Here is a 23,333-nt window from a genome sequence, read left to right on the forward strand (position 1 = left end):
TCCAGATAGGTGGACCTCAGAGAAAGCCTCTGTGTCTGTTCTTTACCTCACCAATGCAGATTTCCTCTACAGATGCAAATCTACCCCCAAAAGAACAGCTTTTCAGAACTATTCCTGTCTGCTACTTCTCTGAATAACCAACTGAAAATACGCCAAAGAAGTATATTTTGAGGTGACATATTTTGGTTTCCCACAGTGTCAGGCACTATTCTAGGTACTATATGAAGAAAGGATTCCAAAAGAAGACCGAGATGTGGCTCTGTCCAATATGAACTCATTTTTCCAGTATTCATTGAATGCTTAATACTTTATCCCTTAGTATTTAAATATAGTATATCTTTTTATATATTTAGAGCTTATATACCCTGCAATAAATTTTTAAAATTTTTCTCCAAGTATTGCACATCTTTATAACATCAGATATAGATGTGTATATATAAAATTATATATATATTATAATCATTTATGTAATTGTTCCTATTGAAAATTTGGAAAATTGCATTTTCAGAGACAGGGTCTTGCTATGTTGCTCAGGCAGGTCTCGAACTCCTGGGCTCAAGTGATCCTCCCACCTCAGACTCCCAAAGTGCTGGGATTGTTGGCTTAAGCCACTGTGCCCAGTGCATTTTCTAATTAGTTAGTACTGGTGTTTAGGAAAGCAATTGATTTTTTTGATACTGATCTTTTATCTAGTAAGTTTTATAAGTGTAATTTTTTTCTAATAGTGTATAGATTCTCCTGGATTTTCTAAGTAAATAAGGGTATAGAATGCAAATAATAATCTGTTTATTCCTTTTCAGTCTTTCTGCCACTTACATATCTAGCACAATGTTGAAAAGTGGTGAGAGTTGGCATATCAGCCAATTGCCAGAATCAGACTGTTGCTATTAATTTTTGCATGTCTATTACTGCCTTGTAATATGAGGGCCTCAAGATAGGGGCTGGTACCTCTTCCCCCTAGGTCAGTGATTCAGGATCCTCAGGCTCCTGAGTATGGTCTCTGTGTGCAGTCTCCCTTGTATAGTAACCCTCCATAATGTGTGCTGAACTGAGTCAAATGTCACATCTGTGCCGATTTTCTAAGCTTCTGCAGGCACTGTTACTTGATCTTTGTATTCCCAGGTTGGTTTTGTTTTTGGAGGCAGGGAAGGCATTGCTTTATTTTTATTGAGGTATATCATATTTTATTGAGTGTATATATTGTAAGTATACAACCAAATAAACTTGCACAAACTTAAAACTGCTGTGTAATCATCATTAGATCAAGAAACAAATATTCCAGCTGTTGATGAAAAGAGTCAGACTCTGTAAAATATTTAAAGAGGTTTATTCTGAGTCAAATATAAATGACCAAGGCCCAAGGTACAGTCTCAAGAGATCCTGAGAACATGTGCCCAAGGTGGTTGGGTTATAGCTTGGTTTTTATACATTTAGGGAGACAAAAGATATTAATCAATACATGTGTGATATATACTAGTTTAGTTGGAAAAGGCGGGACAAACTCAAATCAGCGGGGTGGAGTAGGGGAGGGGTCATAGGTCATAGGTGGATTCAAAGATTTTCTGATTGACAGTTGGTTGAAAGAATTAAGTTATTGTCTAAAGACCTGGAATCAATAGAAAGTCTGGTCAAGATAAGGAGTTGTGAAACCAGGGATCCTATGCAGATGAAGCCTCATAAGGCACCAACCTTTTGGGAATCACCTTTTCATTTTATTTTATTTTTTTAAAAAGGGCTTAAGTCTCAACCCACATATAGCAGAGTCCTCCCAACAAATATTTCTGAGGCATTTGGGGTAACTTATTCTCCTACTCACCTCTTGGTCTATTTTACTCTGAATACTTTCTTTACCCTGTTGTCTCACGCCTCTTTGCTGTCCTATTCTCTCTCAGCCCACATTAACCCCACATGCAAACCATTCTCCTTTTCTTCACTCTCCTACCCCTCAGTATACCTGAACACCACAGTGAACAACAGTATGTATCACAGGCTTTGAGTGGGAATCTGGGGCAAAGGAGGGAGAAGCAATGGGAAAAGGGGAGAGGGTTTCACCACTGCTCTGCCAATATCCTTGTTCTCAAAAATTCTTAGGCTGTCACCCCAGAGGGTCTCCCTGGCGCTGTTTTAGCCTCAGGCTCCAGCCCTTCAGTGGCCAGGATTTCTGTCACCTTTTCCCTGGATTTCTTCTCCACTGGTGTTAGTGTATCACCCCTCCCCCACTTCCCCTTCGTCATTCTGATGCAAATCCCAAATTCTCCTCACTGTATTATCTAAAACATTTCAAATCCCTTCCCTGTCGTGGGCCATAGCTCTTAACACTCACATGGCTTATCTAAGATTAAATAAACAAAAAAGTTTTCTTCTCGGAATTGTGCTACCAGCCATTAAAATGATAACTTTCCCCCTGCTCCACTATATGAATTAAAGGAATACAGTCCAAAGGCTAGGACTTAGAAACCACTTTCCTTTTATTGATAGCTTAAACCTAAGGAAGTGTGAGTCCTGAAAGCAAATATGCCTAAATGGCACCAAAGTCAGCTCCTAGGGTCACCACCTGTATGTTTCAGGACTCTCTCCCTTGTCCCCCATCACTCTCCCCACCCCTTCTGCTAAATCAGATGTTAACATCCTCAACTGCAGGCCCCAGGGACAGACACTCAAGTGGTTATTGCTAAGGATGTGGCACACCAAGCTCAATGCTATTAGGACATAGTTTCAGCTATTTGGGGTTTACACGGCATTCTTTGCCAACTTCATTGAAAACATGTTTTCATGAGAATTCATCTCATTCTACCTACTGCTGGCTAAATTTATCTCCACAGAGTTTAACAACATGGAATGATTAATTAGGGACCAAGCTATTTCCTGAGTGCTTTGCACATAACTGTGATTCTGTGACTCTGTGATTCACTCTCGTTGCTTCAGCCATCTGTCCCTGAACAAAATGCATTTATTTATGTTTTCTGTGATTTGTTGTTCTCCTCTTTCAAAGACATAAACATGATTGATTTGGAAAAGCAAAATTGTTTTTTCCTCTCTTTATAAAATAGTTTTAATTAAAACACAGCTAGAGCAATCCGAATAAAACATAATCATGCCACTCCTGCTCATATCTCTAGTGGCGTCTCATGTCTAAACGAATGCCGACGCCTTACAATGACCTGCTAGGCCCCATAGGATCCATCCACCCCTACACACACATTATCTTATCTCCCTCCACTCTCCCTGAAGGCTTCATGCCAGCTCACAGCTATGCTCCAGCTCAGGGCCGCTGCACTTGCTTATCCCTCTTTTTGAACCATCTTGCCCATTGCCGCCTCCATAACTGCCTCTACTTCCTTCAAACGTCATCTTCTAGGTAAGCCTTTCTTGGGCACTGTATCTTAAACAGAAGCCACCATCACCCATTCACGCCCACATGCACACTCACACATATTCTATATCCCTTTCTTCCTTCCTTTTTTTGCCTTAGCATTTCCACTAACATACCATCCATTTGACTTATTTGTGAAGTTTATTTTCTGCTTCCCTACCAAAAAAAAAAAAAAGTAAGCACCATGGGGGCTGGGGGTTTTGTCTATTTTATTTACTGTTCTATCTCCAGCACCTAGAATAATATCTGGCACATAATAGGTGCTCAACAAATATTTCTTGAAAGAATAAGTGAATATTAAAAAGAATCGAAAGAGTAGACCTAAAAGTAGGTCCCATCGTGTTGATTCCTTCTCATTATTCAATAGCTCTATTCAGCCACCAATCATCTCTATCCACCCTATTTAAATAGCACCACTGTAAGTCATTCTCTATGCCTTTATCCTGATTTATTTCTTCATAGCATTCACTACTGTCAATTTTCTTTCTCTTTTTTTTTTTTTTTTTTTTTTTTTTGAGACAGAATCTCTCTTCCTCGCCCAGGCTGGAGTGCAGTGGTGCGATCTTGGCTCACTGCAACCTCCGCCGCCGGGTTCAAGTTAGTCTCCTGCCTCAGCCTCCTGAGTAGCTAGGAGCTGGGATTACAGGCACACGCCACTGCGCCCAGCTTTTTTTTTTTTTTTTTTTTTTTTTGAGATGGAGTTTCACTCTTATTGCCCAGGCTGGAGTGCAATGGCATGTTCTTGGCTCACTGCAACCTCTGCCTTCAAGTGATTCCTGGGTTCAAGTGATTCTCCTGCTTCAGCCTCCTGAGTAGCTGGGATTACAGGCATCTGCCACCACACCCAGCTAATTTTTTGTATTTTTAGTAGAGACAGGGTTTCACCAGGTTGGCCAGGCTGGTCTTGAACTCCTGACCTCAGATGATCCACCTGCCTCAGCCTTCCAAAGTGCTGGGATTACAGGCATGAGCCATTGCACCCAGCCCAAATTTCACTATTGAATTATTTTTTACTTTAAAAATTATTCGTCTTGCCCATTTGAAGGTAAGCTCCATGAGGGCAAATAATTTGTCCTGTATCTCCTCAGCTTAAAATGTTTTTATTTTTTCCTAATCATCAAAAATCATTTGACCATATATTTTTGGGTCTATTTCTGAATTATTGATTCCATTCCATTGATTTATATGGGTGTCCTTTCTCCAATATCGCATTGTCTAATGTATAACTTTGTAATAAGTTAGAAATCAGGGAATATATTAATTTCTCCTAAAAATCTTACCGGGATTTTTACTGTGATTGCTTTCAATCTATAAATCATGTTGCGGAAAATTGATGTCTCAACAATACTGAGTCCAATTCATTGGAGGGATATACATCTGAAGATCCCATAAGCAATGGGAACTCATGTCCTATTGCCCAGCAGTACCCTGAAATGGTGACAAGAACTGCATGGGGAAGTAGCTTTATGATTTTAAGTCTCATCAGAGATGGCTTTGCACCAATATTTTAACCTGGTTAAAATATCTCTCAGTCCAAATAAAGAAATCCAAACCAGAATCAGTTTCACCTAGAAAATTAAACTCTTTTAATTGCTGATACTGCCCAGAAGTACATGAGGTTTAGCAGTTCTCTAAAAGCTTTTGAGCACCTGAATAATCACTTGGGTTATCTAAAATACAATGGGGTTTGTAATCTGACTGATTTGGCTTAGAATAAAAGAGCTTATAAAAATGGACTGCTTTCAGCAGTTTCCAACCTGCATGAGGATAAATTCAGATAATGAAGAAATACAGAGTAGAAAAAAAGAAAAAGAAAATTTTCCTGACATTGTCTTAATTAGTCCTCAAAGTTAACAGTAGCTACAGTTCAGCTACTGCCGCTTCATGAATCTATACCCACTGTATTAGGTGCCACTTTATTTACTCTCTAGCTCAATTTTTTTTTTTTTTTTTTTTTTTTTTTTGAGACAGAGTCTCGCTCTGTCGCCAGGTTGGAGTGCAGTGGTGCAATCTTGGCTCACTGCAACCTCCGCCTACCAGGTTCAAGCAGTTCTCCTGCCTCAGCCTCCTGAGTAGCTGGGACTACACGTGTGAGCCACCACGCTCTGCTAATTGTTGTATTTTTAGTAGAGACGGGGTTTCACCATGTTGGTCAGGATGGTCTTGATCTCTTGACCTCGTAATCTGCCAACCTCGGCCTCCCAAAGTGCTGGGATTACAGGCGTGAGCCACCGTGCCCGGCTGGTCTCTTCTTTATCGTGGCCATAACCTGGCCAGTGTTCCAGCTAGCACAACTTCATTTCCTAAATCAAGCTATTTTATTTATATTATTTATTTCTCAAGCAATAAATGCCAAACCTTAGTTGGAATATTTTTTGAAAAAAAAAAAAAGAAGGCTAGGAGCCATGGCCCATACCAGTAATCCCAGCATTTTGGGAGGCTGAGACAGGCAAGAAGATCGCTTGAGGCCAGGGTTGGAGAGCAGCCTGGTCAATGTAGGGAAACTTCATCTCTACAAAAAATAAATAACTTAGCCAGCTGCGGTGGCCCGTGCCTGTAATCCCAGCTACTCAGGAGGTAGAAGTGGGAGGAACCCTTGCGCTCAGGTTAAGGTTGCAGTGAGCCATATCTTGCCACTGCACTCTAGCCTGGGCAACAGAAGGAGACCCTAAAATCCACATGGCTCTTTTCTTTGCCTCTTTTGGGTGAGGCTTTCATGGCCACCCTATCTAAAACCACAATGCCCCAAATACTACTTATCCTCCTTCCCCACTATATTTTTTCCAGTAGCGCCTACCATATCATATACTTTATTTACCTAGTTTTTTTCTACTTACACTGAAATATAAACTTTTTTTGGAGACGGGGTCTCCCTCTGTCACCTAGGCTAGAGTGCAGTGGCGCGATCTCGGCTCACTGCAACCTCCGCCTTTCGGGTTCAGGATTCTCCTGCCTCAGCCTTTTGTGACCTTTTATGGCCTTTTGTGACTGGCTCTTTTCACTTCACATATTGTCTTCAAGATTCATCCACGCTGTAGCAATGTTTCAGTACTTCATTCCTTTTTATGTCTGAAAAACATTCCATTGAATGGATGTTATCACATTATCCATTCATCAGTTAATGGACATTTGCATGTTTCCAGCAGAAGTACTAGCTACTTACGAGGTTGAGGCAGGAGGATAGCTTGAGCCCAGGGAGCCTGGGCAACATATTGAGATACCATCTCAAAAAATATATATATATATGATTTTATTAAAGAGCTGAGCAACTGTCAGTTCCACACCATGGAATCTTGAATAAATCAAGCCTAAGACTCACTGCCATTAATTTCATCAGGAATCCGATTAAAACCTGTGTTCAGAACTCATGTAACTCATTTCCATCAGTGGTTAAGTGGATTTTAGCAGAAGCACTGTCAAGGAACCACAAATGGCAAGGCTGCAGCAGGGATGGTTGGAAGTACTGGAGAATTCTGGGTTTGTCAGATGAACAAGCATACAATTTTGAGGAGAAGGCTGTAAGAAATCATGAAACTTTACAGAGTGTGGTGATATAATTTGTTTCTCAACCACAGAGGAAATGAAAGTGTTGAGGCAGAGGCATTTATGCTTTAAATTGATAAGTGCAATGATTATCCAGCTAAAGTTGAACTGATGGTTTTATTATTTAATTATTCTGAGGGGAAAAATGAATGCACACACTTAAGTTAATATCTAGTCATTCATTCCGAAGTGTGTAAACACTTAGAATTATTCAATTTTGATAAAGATATAATCAAAAGTGAAGAGAGATTGCGCAGTCTCCAAGTGTGCTCTTCTCCAAATGAGCAATCTCAGGATTAAGACCACTTTGCCTATGTGCCTCGTATTGACCACAAATAAATGTTTCAAAATGGTCATCTATTAATTTTCCTTGGGAACTGACTTTTCTTATGGTCATTTTATAGTTATGTTGGTATTATCAAATTTTTATTTCTATTTCTATTAAAAGTTTAACTTTACACTTAGCTTGGCAATGGAAAGAAATAACTAGCTTGATTTCTTTACAATCTGGCTGCCTAAATCCACTAGTAAAACATCAGATCTTTCCCAAATGTTTTGTACATAAGGAGGAAATATTATTCCTTAAAGACTACTTTCTATTAGTGCATTCTTTTCTGTAGTGTGCAAAAAGACTCTTCAAAATATGGAGAGCACTTTTCTTAAGGTGTCAGGTTTTTTTCTTTTCCAATACAGCTTTTCCAATCTTCCATGTCCACCACGGGGAGTGTCAGCCACAGAAATTTAAGGCCTGGATTCCTTCCAGTCAGCACAACATTCCTGAACTGTTTCTCTTCAACTACAGCAAGTACAGGCTTCAAACTGGGCAGATCCACATTAAGATTATACAGACAAAAACACTGGGAAAATTAACTTGCTGATCTCCTTTCCAAATGTAACGTACCGCAAAGTAAAATATAAACTTTTTCATTTAATAATGTACATAAAAGCCTTTGTTAAAATGTCAATAACAAGTTTTATTTACAAAGTAATTGTCCTCTCACATCACATTTGGGGTTACGTGTATCACTGTTGTACGCTGGTAGCATGGCTATTTGAAAGATTATAATTTATGAGCTATTACTCAGTGGGATTTTTGCAATAAGGTACTTCATGAGACAAAATGGAAAAAGGAGAATTAAATTAAAATGCACAACTAATATTTATCTACTACAGACATAATATTTCTCAGTTGTGAACTAATTACTATGCTTGGAAAATGCTAGCATCCTCATAAATCTGATTTCGCAAACTTTGCAAAGGCACATTTTGGCTGGGCACAGTGGCTCAGGCCTGTAATCCCAGCACTTTGGGAGGCAGAGGCGGGCGGATCATGAGGTCAGGAGATCGAGACCATCCTGGCTAACACGATGAAACCCGTCTTTACTAAAAATACAAAAAAATTAGCCAGGCGTGGTGGCGGGAGCCTGTAGTCCCAGCTCCTTGGGAGGCTGAGGCAGGAGAATGGCGTGAACCCGGGAAGCGGAGCTTGCAGTGAGCCGAGATCGCGCCACTGCACTCCAGCCTGGGCAACAGAGCGAGACTCTGCCTCAAAAAAGAAAAGAAAAGAAAAGGCACATTTTGTGACACCACCTAAGCATTTCCCTGAGAACATAAAGAAGGTTATTAACATAATGAACTATTTCAGCCTTGAAAACAGTATTCATTGAGGAAATACCTCAGAGGTAAGGACTTCCTTAGGACAGTAAGAAAAATCTATGAGTTCTTAAGTGGAAGAAAAGAAACAACTATGAAAAGCAGGACCAGCTCAGAACTCCTCCTGAGGAAGAGATGAGGTATGACAGGATTTTCCCTGTCCCAAAATATTGCTATCCTTCTATAAGCTGCTGGAATCTTTCTTCATTCCGTTCTCCCATTCTCTGTGAATGAGAATCAGTGGGTTATGAGGCATTCTCTAAAAACGCAGGTGCAGCAGTCATGGGAATGGCAGTCGGCCCAGTGCAGGTGTCAAAAGGAATTTCAGATGTGGAGAAGATAATCACAAGGCATTCTTTCTGTGATGAAGTGTGATCTGCTTTCTTCTCAGCACCACATGACATCAGCTGTACTTAGAGAACTGACTAATGGGAGGAGAAGGGTGGGTGACTCTGGAATATGAAGAACCTCAGGAGGGAGGATGGAGCCCAGTGGGAAGGTTCTCAGTTCGGAGAGGTGAACAAAACTCCCAGGAGTGTACCTGGATCTCAAGGGCATTAGGAGGTGAAAATGAGTGGAAAAATTAAAAGGAGAAAGACCTTGTTCTTAGGAAAAGGGGTGGAAAGTTGCACTGTCCTTCCTCCAAACTACTCACACTACCCTGTCTCAGAGACCCAAAACTCAGGCAGGCACCTTCAGTATCACAGGTTAGGTATATTAGAGTTGAACCTGTTGAGGGAGGCTTGGCCTGGGAACTCAATCACCAATTCATAGTATTGTTTCTGTGGAAAAGTGTCTCAAAGTCTGCTTGTAACCCACTTGTTTGAAACATGATAAAGAATCCCTTCATAAGATTATTTACTTGTGGCCAATTTTGGAAGTGCAATCTCAGTTTTCGACTATAGTCACTATGCTCTGAATCTCCAAATATATTGTACAATATATAAAAAAAGAGCCTTTTATAAGGAAAAAAATGTCCAACATTTGTGTCACCATGATCAAACTTTTGTATTATATATTCAGATATAGCAATATTTCCTATTAATATTTACTGTTTAAATGATATTTAGGCACTGCAGAATAGCTCTCTTTCCAGACATACAGCAAATCTAATAATCTATCACTTCAAATACTCTATATGCAAGTACTTTATATCAATCTAAAGATACAATCAAGAGGTAATGCTTTAAGGCTACATATGAAGGCTACCTTGGTTATTGAAAATGTGTATAAGCAACAAAAACACTTTTGCAAAATGTAGTAGAAATGAATCATTATTGCCATCTTAGAAAGAAAAGCTATTGCACACCAACTAGACATTCAAGATGGTATCCTAAAACTTATTGCTACTGTTCTGTTAGGACAGATTATTGCTCAAAACTGCCCATTTTAAAACATCAAGAAATTCTCTCATTTTTGTTATCTTTTCAGGCAAGGCAACATCACAAAAAAATTTTAAAGTTAAACTTTTAAAGTTAAAAGTGAAATTTATTACAATACAATAAATGCAAGTGTCATTATTAAAAATGCTGGTTAAAATTATAAAGTATCTAAATAATTTTTCTAATATAAATATTGGAAATGACAACTTTAACAATTCTATATGTACACAGGACACTGAAAACATAAAATCATGCACAAGGCCAAAAAATAACGTTGCACATTAACCCTTTAGTTATTACTTTCTATTTTCCAGTCCCAGCATCATACCTGCTAATTACTCAGATCACAAGCCTCAAGGATTAAGTGTTTTGAATGTATTTCAGTTTCATACTTTAACAATGCTTAAAGACTATTGGTTGTATTCTGATCAAATGGTTCTCCTTCCCATATTTCCCTTTCTCAATAGATCTTAGACAAAAAGGTGAGCAGGGAAAACTGTGATTACAGGATCCAACATGACAGGTATACCCAATGATTCATTTAAGGGTGGCATAAAGTTATATAGAAAAGACCTACAGGACGGAAGACAAGTACATCAACATGTAGTGAAATTAAGCAGTTCACCCACTGCGTGCTTACATGGCTCCTATATCTCTTCGGGAAGAAGCCAGAGTCGTAGAGAAGTCAGGGCAAACCAGAACTGTTGAGGAGTAGGGGTGGGGGGCAGAGGGAAGGAGCTGGGGAGAAGTGCCAGATCATAAAGGAAATGTAAAAGAGTTACCTATCTATTCTCCCCCTCCTGCTAACGCAGGGGCTGGCTCGAGCCCAGCCTCCCTGCCCACATCTCAGTGGAGCTCTTCCCCCAGCATTGTCTTTCAGATGAAAAGATACATCTGTTCCCCACCGAGATGTTTTTTTGGGGGAGGGAGTATGTTTTGTTTTTTATTTTGATTATATATTGACAAATTACTGTATATTTTTATAGGGTACAATACGGTTTTATGATTTTTGAATATAAAGTGGAATGATTACACTAATTAACATATGATCTCAAATATTTAACTTTTTTATGAGAACATTAGAAATTTACTCTCTTAGCAATATTGAAATATACATTCAATTATTCCTATATTTAGCATGCTGTGCAAGTGATCTTTAAAAAAAAATCACACTTATTCCTCCTAACTGAGGCTTTGTACCCTTTGACTGTCTCCCAATTCTGAGAACACTTTTCATAAATTTGAGGAACAGCCTAAATATTATAGGCTCGAACATCTCAACTTGTCCTCAGCATGAAAGCAGATGAGACTTTTTTTTTTTTTTTTTAAACAAATGAGCAGGTAACACCCAGAGAGGTTAAGTGGTTTAGCCACTGGAAAGATAAGGAAGTTGAGTGTGATGTTTACTTCTCTATGATGATGCTTCTCAAACTTTCATGTGCATACAACTCCTTTGGATCTCATCAAAATGTCCTGGGTCCAGAGTGGGGCTTCAGATTCTGCATTTCTAATAAGGCTCTAGGAAATGTTGAGGCTCTTGGTCTGTGGGCCACACTTTTAATAGCATGGACTACAACACAAAGAGGGATCCACCCCGGCCTTCCTGGGCCATGAGAGGCCTGCTTCAGTGTTATCTGCCTCTCCAAGCACATCCCCAAGCAAAAGGTTTCGATGCACTGCATAAGGTGGCAGCTGCCTACAAGACTGCGTTAATATATTTTCGGAGAGCACCGTGACTACATGAACAGCCAAACAAGTAACATAATTTGAGTAACATAATCTAAATTTGACAGGTCTATTTGCTGAGAATAAAACTCATCTTTTACTTATGAAGTCTTCCTTAAAGTGAACACGATATATAAAGGTATTAAAAAACCCAGCATATTAAATTTCATAGTAAAATGCCGCATGTGCACATGTATACAGATAGTATGAGTTCTAAGAAATTCAATGCACTGTAATCAGAATAAAGTGCTACCACTGCTCCCAGCTAAAATCATCTCCTCTTCCAAATATAAGGAAAAACCCTTGAATTGTAAGGAAAATGACTGCATTGCCTGCCAACACAAGGCCACAGGCTCCCCATTTGATCTGAAAGACAAGAAAAGAAGGATTAAATCCTTACTTCCTTCATATTGTACTCTTTGCAATCCCTATTGTTTTCTGCATTAGAAACATCCAATGAAATGTTACACAAAGCTGCTAAAAGGCTTAATAATGTAACAGGAGACAATTAACTGTTCAGTAATGAGTCTAATTACTTCTGTGATGCTTGTTAATTAAGTCTGGTATCATCCTTAACATGTTCCCAATTAGACATATTTCTCTACTTGTTTTTAATTGACAATGATTGCCTTAAGTAAAACTCAAGTGGTAAGATTATAAATAGTGCAATTACAATATTGGGTACTGAAAGTTCTGCACACATCAACTTCTTTCATGGAAAATAAAAATTGTAGAGTTATAAATTTGTGTGTTTCTTTTCTAGGCAAGAAAAGACTTTAAATAATAGTCTTCATACAACTGAAAACTGCTTTCCAGCTTAGTAGATGGTTTGTAGATGGTTTTACAGAAGCACATTTGGGGGTGAGAGTACCCTCTAGTGGGCATTTTTGGTTTTACTTTAAGCAAGAGAAACATCAATGAAAGTTTCTTCACAAAATATGATGGCAGTATTGAAAGGAAAAAATATAAATATTTACTGCAGCGCTTAAGAAGGGCTGGTCTAAAGCACAAGAAAAATAAAGTCATGACAATCTGGTTGTATTCAAAAACCTTCAATCTTTCCCCATTATCTAGACAAAGATCAAACTGGCATGGGGTTCAAGACCATTGCTAATCAGGTTTCACAACCCTTCCAGCCTTAACCTCAACAACTTTCTTTTAGCTCTACCACACTGGACTCTTCTTTATTCTATATACTGCATTCTTACACTTGAATGTCATTCCATACAACAGCCATCCTACCTCAATACAAATGCTATTTATCCTTAGAGGCCCATATCAAATGCCAGTTGGAATTTCTCTCTTCTTGGTGCCCCTGTGGCATTCTGATCATGCTTCAACCGTCTCACTTAGTACACTTATAGTATACTTACCCAGCAAGCTAGTTTCTGTGTTCCTCAGGAGCAGAGACAGTACCTATTTCTTATTTCTGGTGTTTTACAAGTAGCAGTTGTTGCAAAGATATTTATTGAATGAACAAGACTTGCGCTTATCTGATATTCAATGCCTCAAATAAGAGTTTCATAAAATTAAAATAGAACGTAATTGGAGGGAATAAAATCAAATAGTAGGAAAGACAGTGAATATCAAATAATTGAATAAATTATACCTACAATGTGTACTTTGAAGACAAAATGAAAGTTTTTATCTTGGAAGTGAAGATGTCAACTTATTCACTGCATTTTCTGGAAGCTACACAGTTGTCCCTCAACATATACCTATTAAACTGAGTTGAGAGTTGAGTCCATGATCCCATTTGCAGGAGAAGAATTTGAAATATCTTCATCTTGCAACTAGAAAAGTACTGCTAGCATAGTATCTGTGGATTACTGTAAGATTTAAGAGGCGGGAATTTAAGAACAATTCCAGAGAATAGCTTAAAGTAGAAAAAGTAAGAAATCATATCGTCTGGCTAAAAGTTGTAAGAGAAATAAAGAAAGCACTCTGAAGGCATGGCCGAACTACTGTTAGGCAGGTCTAAAGTAGAGGAACAGAGAAACTAAAAACACACGGCCTTGAGTATAAAGCCTAAGTAATGAACATGAAATGGAGGTCCCAGACACAGGCCTCTGAAGTAAACTCAGCAACAGTTGGGCAAAACAATAGAAAATAAAACTTACCACAGCCACACGAGCAAGAATAACAGGAAATCCAAAGGCAGAAACAACAATTCCAGTAGTGAAGAAATATGCCAGTTCCCGACAGGCACTACTGGTTGCATCTGAGTCATAGGTGACTCTTTTGGCAATGAAATGGGGGATGGGGGAGATGGCGTGGAAAATCAGGACGAATAAGGGCCAGTAAACGCTGTCAGTTGGACCCAGGCAAAATCCAAAAAGAAAAGTAACAGTTACATTTTAAATGAAAGACATACTACTATTTCAAAATCATTGCTATTTTAAATGTTTAGGTCAAAAAATTAATTAATTGTGAATATTAGAACATAAGATTATTTCTACCAGGGATAGATAAGTAGTGATAATTTAAAAATTACTATGTAGGTAGCTTATATTGTGTTAAGAAGCCACTATATAATATATACCCTAGAAACTTTACTGTTTTCTGTACCACTGAGCCACAATTTCTTTAAAGACAGAATTTTAACTTGGTCATTTCTGCCTTCCCTATAGAACATAGTAGAGTGTCTTGCAAAAGCTAGTTCGGTAAAGATCTTTTGAGTGCACGCATGCTTGAAACCTTTTAAGAGCTTAGAATAAACCCCAAATTCCTTGCCCTAGCCTACAAAGCCTTTATGGTCTGGTATTATCTACTTCTTCCATTCATTTTGTACTCTTTTCCCTTCATTTGCTTAATCTATAGCCACACCAGCCTTTTTTCTGTTCCTTGAACACTCTGAGCTCATAGCTGTTATGCTGGGGTCTTTGCGCTAGCTGTGCCCCCTGCTTGCAATGTCCTTCCCCATGATCTTCTCATTGGCTGACTCCTTCATACCATGCGATTTAAACTGACAGATTCCTTTCTAAAAGCAGAACTTTCCCTGGTCATCTATTCTAAGGTACCCCAGGTCACCCTCGAACATACCACCCTCTTTGAACTTTCTGCACAACACTTATTCCCATCTGATAGATTAGTCTTGATCAAACGCCATTTATCTCCAGGGCCTAGAATGATGTACTCCATTTATACTTGTTAAATGAATAAAATAATAAATAAATTTTAAGTACGGAAGGCATGAAAATAAATATGCTCACTAGTGAAAAGCTTAGATGTACTTTGATCTTCATTATAAGAGCTCACAATTAATAGTGTAATGCAAAAACAAAACAAAACTGTTTTCCTCCCAAATTTCAACATTTTGCAATTATAAAAAAAAATTGCCATCTGGTTTCCAACAGTATTTTCTCTATCAGTACTTCAAAAATAATCTTTTTTTCTCCATCAGACATTTGTTATGCTTCATTTCTTAAGAAAAAAAAAGTCTCTGCTCATTTTTATATACACACTACAATAATTCATATCACCACAATACTGTAATCACACAGATACACCCAGACAGCACCTACAAGCAGGAGTTGGGATGAAGCCACACTAATGAAAGCCTCCCATTCCAGCCACAGATCTAGGCAACCAAAAGGCAAGAAGGGAATGTGTCCTTCAAGAGGACTCAGGATGGAAACAGTGGATTTGGACCCCTGATTTTAAACTAGAGGGATGATAGTATGTTTCAAGAATCACCAAACAATATTGTGGGAAGTAGCCCTTAGACATTCTCTACTTCAAAGCCCTTCTTTCAATAGTGAGAAAGGAGACACAGAGAGGGGAAGGGTTTTGGAATAGATATGTCACCTGACATATCCACAGACAAGAACTCTTAATTTTTCCTGGAATACAGTGACAGTTTTGTGAAAAACAATCTATGTTTTCATTCATAGTAAGCCACCAATATCCGACTAAGAGAAATATTAATGTACAAGAAACCTTGTTTATATATAAAATGTAAATATTAAATATATACAATTCAGTAAACACATAGGCCAGGGGTTGGCCAACTTTTTCCATAAAGGGCCAAAGAGTAAATAACGAGGATCTGCAAGCCATAAAGACTACCTCAACTACTCAACTCTGCCAAAGATAATTGGCAGAGCAACGCAAAAGCAGCCAAAGATAATTCATAAACGAATGAGCATGGCTGTATTTCAATAAAACCTTTATTACAAAAACAGGTAGCAGGTTATATGTGGCAGTTTGCTGACTTCCAATATAGATGATAATCCTGGTTCACTATCAAGATACAGCTTTGGGAGGCCAAGGCAGGAGGATGACTTGAGGCCAGGAGTTCAAGACCAGCCTGAGCAACACAGAGAGACTCCGTCTCTACAAAAACTTCTAAAAAAAATCAGCTGGGTGTTGTGGCATCTCTAAACAACAAAAAATTAAAATAAAGATAGAAAACAAACTTATTTGTAGTAGCAGTAATGAGTCATTTTCTTACCTTACAAAGAGAGTGTATCACAGAGAATTAAAACTCCTAGATTTACAGTTGGTTGTGGAATAGTGGAAAAACGTTTGGTCAAGGGCATCAGAACATGAGCTCCATTTCCATGTCTGCCATTTAAATTTTTTTTCTACTTTTTTATTTAAGAGACAAAGTCTCACTCTGTCGCCCAGGCTGGACTGCAGTGGTGTGATCACAGCTCACTGCAGCCTCCAACCCCTGGGCTCAACCAATCTTCCCACCTCAGCCTCCCAACCCTGCTACAGGTACCATGCCTAGCTTATTTTAGTTTTTTGTAGAATGGGGTCTCACTTTGTTGCCCAGACTGGTCTCAAACTCCTGGCTTCAAGCAATCCTCCTACCGTTGCCTCCCAAAGTGCTGGGATTATAGGCATGAGCCACCACGGCCAGGCTCTGTCAGTTACTGCTGTGCAATCTGGGTAAGTTTTTAACTACCCTGGGCTTTGGTTTCCCAGCGAGAAATGAGGATAATAATACCTTATTACATTCCAAAAGCTAGAATAAAGTAATTGCTGTGAAGGCTCTAAACAAATATAAGTGACCGCTTATATTTGGATCCCTCTTGGGTTTAAACAATTTCTGTAATAGTTGGCCAGGAATGCGGTGATGGATTTGAATTCATCACTGTCATAACAACTCACTTCAATTGGTCTTACTTAACCACATCATCGTCATCTTTTTTTTTTTTTTGGAGACAAAGTCTTGCTCTGTCGCCAGGCTAGAGTGCAGTGGCACGATCTTGGCTCACTACAACCTCCACCTCCTGTGTTCAAGCGATTCTCCTGCCTCAGCCTCCTAAGTAGCTGGGACTACAGGCGTGTGCCACCACGCCCAGCTAATTTTTTGTATTATTAGTAGAGATGGGGTTTCACCATGTTGCCTAGGATGGTCTCGATCTCTTGACCTCGTGATCTGCCCGCCTCAGCTTCCCAAAGTGCTGGGATTACAGGCGTGAGCCATGGTGCCTGGCCTAATCACATCATCTTCTATCTAGTTGTTCAAGCCAATCACCTGGGAGACATCTAAGACCTCTCCCTCCTTGTTGAATCCTGACATCGATGAACAAAACCTGTTGGTTGGTTTGGTTTCCTAACTCACTCTCCTTTTCTTTCCATTCCTACTGCCCCAACCCTCAATTTTGCTTGATTTATGATAGTAGTCCCCTACTATTCTCCCTGACTGCAGTCTCAGCTCTTTCCTATCTAGTCTCACATTATGGCAAGAATGACATTTTAACATAACCCCCTCCTCCAAACCCATTCTCAAGATATTTTCCCAGCTCCTATTGTCTGATGTATAAAATGGAACCTCCTCTACACGGCAGGCATATAGAGCCCTAAGTGCTGACTTTTACACTCTTGACTAACCCTTCTTTTGCCACTCCAACTACAATTTATGCTGTACCATAATGTACCATGTGTGGTTTCCTGAAAAGGCTATATACACTTTAATGTCTGCGGGCCTTAGCATACAGCTTTCCTGGTGCCTAAAGTGCTTTTTCCCTAGAGATCTGTATGACCTGCTTCCTGATTTTCTTGACATTTCTTCTCACTTTTTACCTCCTCTGAGAGGCCCTCCCTGACCACTGTCTTCCCAGCTTCTATGCTCTTCATCTTTTGTACCATTTCTACCTCTGACAGTATGCATACTTTTGTTGTTTACTGTCCGTCTCCCCCACTGAAACACAAACTCTGAGAGAGCAGGACCTTTGTTTTCTTATGTCTTAATCCCTAGTTCCCATAACAGTAGCTGGCACATGGGAAGCATTCAACCAACAATGGTTGAATGAAAAAATGTGTAGAATGTTCCCTCTGCCTGGAATGTCCTCCCCTGACTCAACACCCTGAAAAACTCTTATTCATCCGCCTAGTCTTGGCTCAGATACAACCTCTGCCATGCAGCCTTCCCTGACTGTCCCACTGAAACTCAGGTGCACTTTATCCGAGCTCCAGCGTACTGGGCTGGCATCTCCACTGCAGCTGCCAGATTACTGATTAGACCGTTTGCCTGTCTCTCACTCACAACTAGAACTTTACCTCTTTGAGGACAGGACTCTCTCTTCATTTGTGTGTCCCCAGCTAGTCCAGAGTAGGTGTTAAACAAATGCTTATGGAATGAATACATCAATTTTTAACAGAGCCCTCTGCAAAAGTACACCTGACCCACAAAGGGACTGTGTTCATAATCTGGGCTCCACTAACTCACTGGTTAGAACTTGGTGCTAAATTGACCGAACTCTCTAACACCCATACTAATAGTGACAAAGACAGAGAAAGAGGAATAGTTCTTTTTGAAATGATAACTTACCCATAATCCTCTAAGGCACATCCCAGCATAAGAAAAGTCAGTCCAATAGCCCCACTGAAGGATAATGCCACGAGAGCTGTGAAAAATAAAGCCAAAAGTTAAAGTTCCCACAGTAGAGGCTGTCAGGCACTAGAGGGTTTGGGGAAATGGGGAGTGACTTCTAATAGGTCCAGAGTTTCTTTGGGGGATGATTAAATTTTCTGGAATTAGATAGTAGTGATGGCTGCATAACCTTCTGAATATACTAAAAACCATGAAATCTTACACTTTAAGAATGTTAATTTTATGGTATGTGAATCATTTATCAATAAAAACATTTACTAAAATAAAAAAGAAAGAAAAAAAGGTCCCAAATTCAAGCAAATGTAGCAATTTACTCATTTTATTGAGGTTACATTTGACCCGTTACAGACTGCATTATGTGTGTCCCTTTCAAATTCACATGTTGAAACCTTCCCGGCTCCATCCCTCTCACCGTGAGATGCTATTAGGAGGTGGACCTTTGGGAGATAATTAGGTTCAGATGAGGTCATGAGGGTGGGGTCTCCACGATGGGATAAGTGCCCTTATAAGAAGAGAGAAAGTAGAGCACACACTCTCTCTGTGTTTCTCTCCCTCTGTTCTCCAATGTGAGAGCAGAAAGCAGGCCTGCAAACCAGGAAGCCGGCTCTCACCAGACACCAGATCTGACTACACCACAATTTTGGACTTCCCAGTCTTCAGAACTGTGGAAACTAAATGTTTGTTGTTTAAGCCACCCAGTCTAAAATATATTTCTTATAGTAGCCCAAACTGATTAAGACAATGACCCATGTCTGCCACCTTAAAATCATAAAGTATACAAAGGTCTCAAGTAATTCGAGTACCTAACCCCTATCCAATGGATGAATTCCCTCTATATTTGTCACCAGAGGGCAGCCAGTTGGTCCACATAACTCCAGTGAAGGAAAACTCACTACCACCCAAGGCAGGTCATTTAATTCCAACAGCTTCTAAATGTTGAAAGCCCTCCTTCTTTAAATTATATCCAGAACTGCCTCCCTGTAATATATACCTTTGATCATTTTGCCTCCCCAAACCACAGTACTGCAAGTATTTGAAGATTGTTTTCATGTCTTTGTAGGAAACAATTCCCAACTAGTGTCCACTGAATAAAATATGTATTCCCTGTATCTATTGGACACTAGTCTCTGCGGGAGTAGGAACGTATTTGCCCTTGTTGTGCTGCTGAGTGAGAAACAGAGTATCAAGGTTGTTAAAAAATCTTGAGCTCTGAGTCACAAACATGAGTCAAATCTTAACTCTGCCACCATCTGGTCTTATGACCTTGGGTAGAAGCTAATCCTCTGAACCTGATCTCTCACCTGTAAAATGGAAATAATGGTGCCACCTTATTGAGCTTATGGGAATTAAATGAGATAATCTATGTAAAGTGCTTGGCAAAAGGAGGTAGTCAAATAAATGCTGACTGACTCAGGTATCTACTCATTTTAGCCATGTTCTTTGATAAAGGTAGAAATCAAAAGCATAGGAGACTATCTTATCCAAATTTTCTTCTGAAAAAAGTCCATAATACTCATAATTAGTATTAAACTAATTAATTAAGCCAATGAACATTTTTGATTGCTTCCTTTTACTTGAGAGAAGATTTAGAGAGACTCTTTAATAGGAAGGTGCCAAAGTGCTTTTTAAAAAACATCTGAAAGTATACAGATGTTAAGGGACAAAGAAACACTGTCAATTTTAACATACCTTTTTACATTTCCACTCTTTAATGGAAAATGCCCATGTGTGGATGGAAAGCAAATACCACATACTATTTCATTACAGATGATCTTTTCCTAGCGGGCTTTGCTCCTCTCCTCTGTGCCTGACCATCGGCAGTACCCCCTCCTCCATGAGGCCTGTCAAAGCTAGGAACTGCAGACCTCTTCCTTCTGTTCTGATACCAGTTTCTCAACGTTCACAACCATCTTTCTGTTTGATTCTTTTTGGTCTTTTTTTTTCCTCTTTTTTCAGGAATCACATCCTCTGAATCTCTTAAAGTTGGAGTTGACCAAAAATCCAACCCCATCTCTCTTTTCACTCCACGCACTCCTGCTGAAAACTTATGTTCAACCCAAAGCTCCTACTACCACAAGGGCCCGGCCGCAACTGATGCTCCAGCCCAGAGTAGGTCCTAAAGAACCAGGCCTGTACTTCCACCTCCAGTCTGGACTTCTCTGCCTTGACCGTCAACAAGAACCTCAAATTCAACATGTGTAACACGTGTAAAATCGAACCACTATCCCTACACTTTAAAGGTCCTATCTTAGAGGACTGACACCATGATTGCATCCCACCTTCCAATGAATCAGCAGGTCAAGGTGACTCAATCTCCCAGACTTCTTAAACTCTCTGCTACAGCCCTGGTGCAGGCCCTTAACCTCTTATTCCTGCCTCTGTGACTCTTCCAATCCATCCTCTACACAGCAGACAGTGATCTTTCAACTATATATATCACTGCTGCCATCCCTTTGCGGTTGCTTCCACAGCCTACAAGTTGTTCTGGCATGGAGGCTCACCATGGCCTGACTCACTCCTAACTGCCTGTCCGGCTTCAACCCTCACCACTAAGTTCCGGTCTTACTAATGTAGCTTAAGTACCTGAAGAGAAGAAGGCATGTTGTTTCATAAGCCCTGCGCCATGTCACATGCTGTCCTCTCCACTTGGGATATACTCCACCTTCACTCCATGCCTTGCCAAGTGAAGCCACATTGATCCCTTCAGATTCAGTTCAAGCATCGCCTCTTCTGTGAAAACAGTCCTTTCTCTGGAGCAGGGGAATTAATCCCACCTGCATCAGCTTCCTAGGGCTGCCGTTACAAAGTACCACAAACTGGATGGCTGAGAACAACAGAAATTTATCTTCTGACAGTTCTGGAGGCTGGACTTCTGAAATCAAGGTGTCAGCAGCGCCACCACACTCCCTCTGAAGGCTGTAGGGAAGCACCCTTCCTTGCCTCTTCCTAACACTCAGTGGTTGCCAGCATGGTTGCCAAGAATCTTTGGTGCTCCTGGCTTTGTAGCTGCATCACTCCAATTTCTGTCTCCGTCTTCCCATGGTATTCTCCCTGTATGTCTCTATGTCTAAATTCCCCTCTTCTTATAAGGACACCAGTCATTGGATTAGGGCCCACCTTAAACCAGTTATCATTTTAATTTGATTATATCTGCAAAGATACTACTTCCAAATAAGATCACATTCACAGGTACTAGGGAATTAGAGCTTGAACACATCTTTTTGGAGGACAAAATCCAACCCACCATCTGTTCTCCCACCGCATCTGAGCCCAACATAAACACTGACATAGTAATATAATTATTTCCAGCTCTGTCACCCACCAATAACTTCTCATTTATCTTTGTATCCTAAGTCTCTGGCATACAGTAGTTCCTCAATAAAAGTTGAACAATCTGTAAAATGCTTCCTTCCCTTAGTCCGTTTCCATTTCAGACTTCCTTTTTTTTCACTACATCACAATTTTCTAACACATTCACACATAAACGTGATCATGATTTGGTAGTTTCTGATCATGTGTAGTACTGAGACACTACTTTTCATCTGTTTTCGGCATTGGCTTCAAATGGATATATAACACAGTCGACACTCTCCAAGTAAACCATGTTTACTAAACTGATATTAAGTATAAAAGTCAGCCAGAAATAACGATAAAATGTCTGCTGCTAACAGCTCACATACTCGGATAAACTCATAGTGAACAGAGGCGTACTCGTATATATACCATCTACATGTTTATAGCAGATGTTAACTGGGGATATCTTTGGGTGCAAATTTCAAGGATGATATAAACGCCAATATAAAAACAAGTCATGCTACTCTATTCGACAGATTAGAAATGGAATGTTTTCCTACCAAAATACAGGAAGCCTTGCAAAAAACCTTTTCCGTCTCGCATTGCTCTGAAGCCATACAGATAAGAGACGCGGTGTTTTTACCAACTGCCCCATGCAAAAAACACATACTACACACACACTGCTTTCTTCTCTGTCCATAAACAGAGAAAACACCGAAGAAAGCAGTATTAAAATTACACGTAATCTACTCTCCACGACTGCGAGAAACACCGTCTTTCTGGGTGCTTTCCATTGACACCCGCCCGCGGTCAACTCTGCCCAGTTGGAAAAATCATTAGGAAAAAGAGGATTAAGTTTCCCAATGCTAAGAACGCTGGAGACAAAGGGTCCTTTGTGGCAAATAGGAAACTGCGGAGGGGCAGAAAACCAGAAGAAAGGCGTTAGGGTGGCGTCAAGAAGTGGAAACCTTGTTTAAAAACTCAGGAGGGGTGGAGGGCGCCGCTCTCGCCGAGGGCTCCGCCTGGGGAGGGGTCTGGTGCCGCCACTGGAGAGCAGGAAGGCCAGCGGCCTTGCAAAAAGGGCCAAGGCTCCCCCGAAACGCCGCTCCACCCACACCCCAAGGGACGAAGACAGCGGTCGATCGCCTCCCGAACCGGAGAGGCGGGAAGGGTGGTGAGGCCGTTCCCCAACGGCGCGCGGAAGGCGCAGCCCCAGGCTTGACCGGAACGGAGGTGGCAACCCCACCACACGACGAGCGAGCCGGGGACCGCGATGTACCTTTAACGCCCGCCATGTCTCCCGAGCTGGGGCCGCGGCTGCTTCCGGCTTCCTGCCACGGCCCGGGCAGCCTGCGCAAGCCAGACCGGGAGTCGCCCCGCGGATCCCGAGCCCGCCCCGGCCACGCAGAGCCCCGCCCCCGCCGGTGCAGAACTCCGACCTTAGCTCGCAAACGCCGCGCCTGCTGCTCCAGACCCCGCCCCCACCACTCAGAACCCCGCCCCCGCCGGTGCAGAA

At 40.5% G+C, this 23,333-nt stretch overlaps 2 protein-coding genes across 3 annotated transcripts in view; both read right to left on the minus strand.

Moving 5' to 3' along the window:
* Nucleotides 1-23,148, minus strand: part of LEPR (leptin receptor) — a 214,987-nt gene extending 191,839 nt beyond the window's left edge. Inside the window, exons 1-2 of the mRNA XM_055117717.2 lie at nucleotides 23,097-23,148; nucleotides 18,461-18,536 (exon numbers count right to left, since the gene is read on the minus strand). The gene's annotated coding sequence lies outside the window, so the exon portion shown is untranslated. The remainder of the gene's footprint in view (nucleotides 1-18,460; nucleotides 18,537-23,096) is intronic.
* Nucleotides 10,037-23,303, minus strand: LEPROT (leptin receptor overlapping transcript). 2 transcript variants are annotated; one of them, XM_008958949.4, is made up of 4 exons: nucleotides 23,097-23,231; nucleotides 18,461-18,536; nucleotides 13,797-13,983; nucleotides 10,037-12,042 (listed from the first exon to the last, which is right to left on the minus strand). In XM_008958949.4, the coding sequence occupies exons 1-4, from the start codon at nucleotides 23,110-23,112 to the stop codon at nucleotides 11,926-11,928; spliced, it is 396 nt and encodes a 131-aa protein (XP_008957197.1). In that variant the 5' UTR covers nucleotides 23,113-23,231; the 3' UTR covers nucleotides 10,037-11,925. The 2 variants fall into 2 exon arrangements, with proteins under 2 accessions (XP_008957197.1, XP_063456745.1); XM_063600675.1 differs by lacking the exons at nucleotides 10,037-12,042; nucleotides 13,797-13,983 and adding an exon at nucleotides 14,003-16,055 and having other exon boundaries at nucleotides 23,097-23,303.
* Between the last annotated feature and the right edge of the window lie 30 nt (nucleotides 23,304-23,333).

This window comes from Pan paniscus, chromosome 1, assembly GCF_029289425.2.
Source record: "Pan paniscus chromosome 1, NHGRI_mPanPan1-v2.0_pri, whole genome shotgun sequence".
NCBI classification, from domain to species: domain Eukaryota; kingdom Metazoa; phylum Chordata; class Mammalia; order Primates; family Hominidae; genus Pan; species Pan paniscus.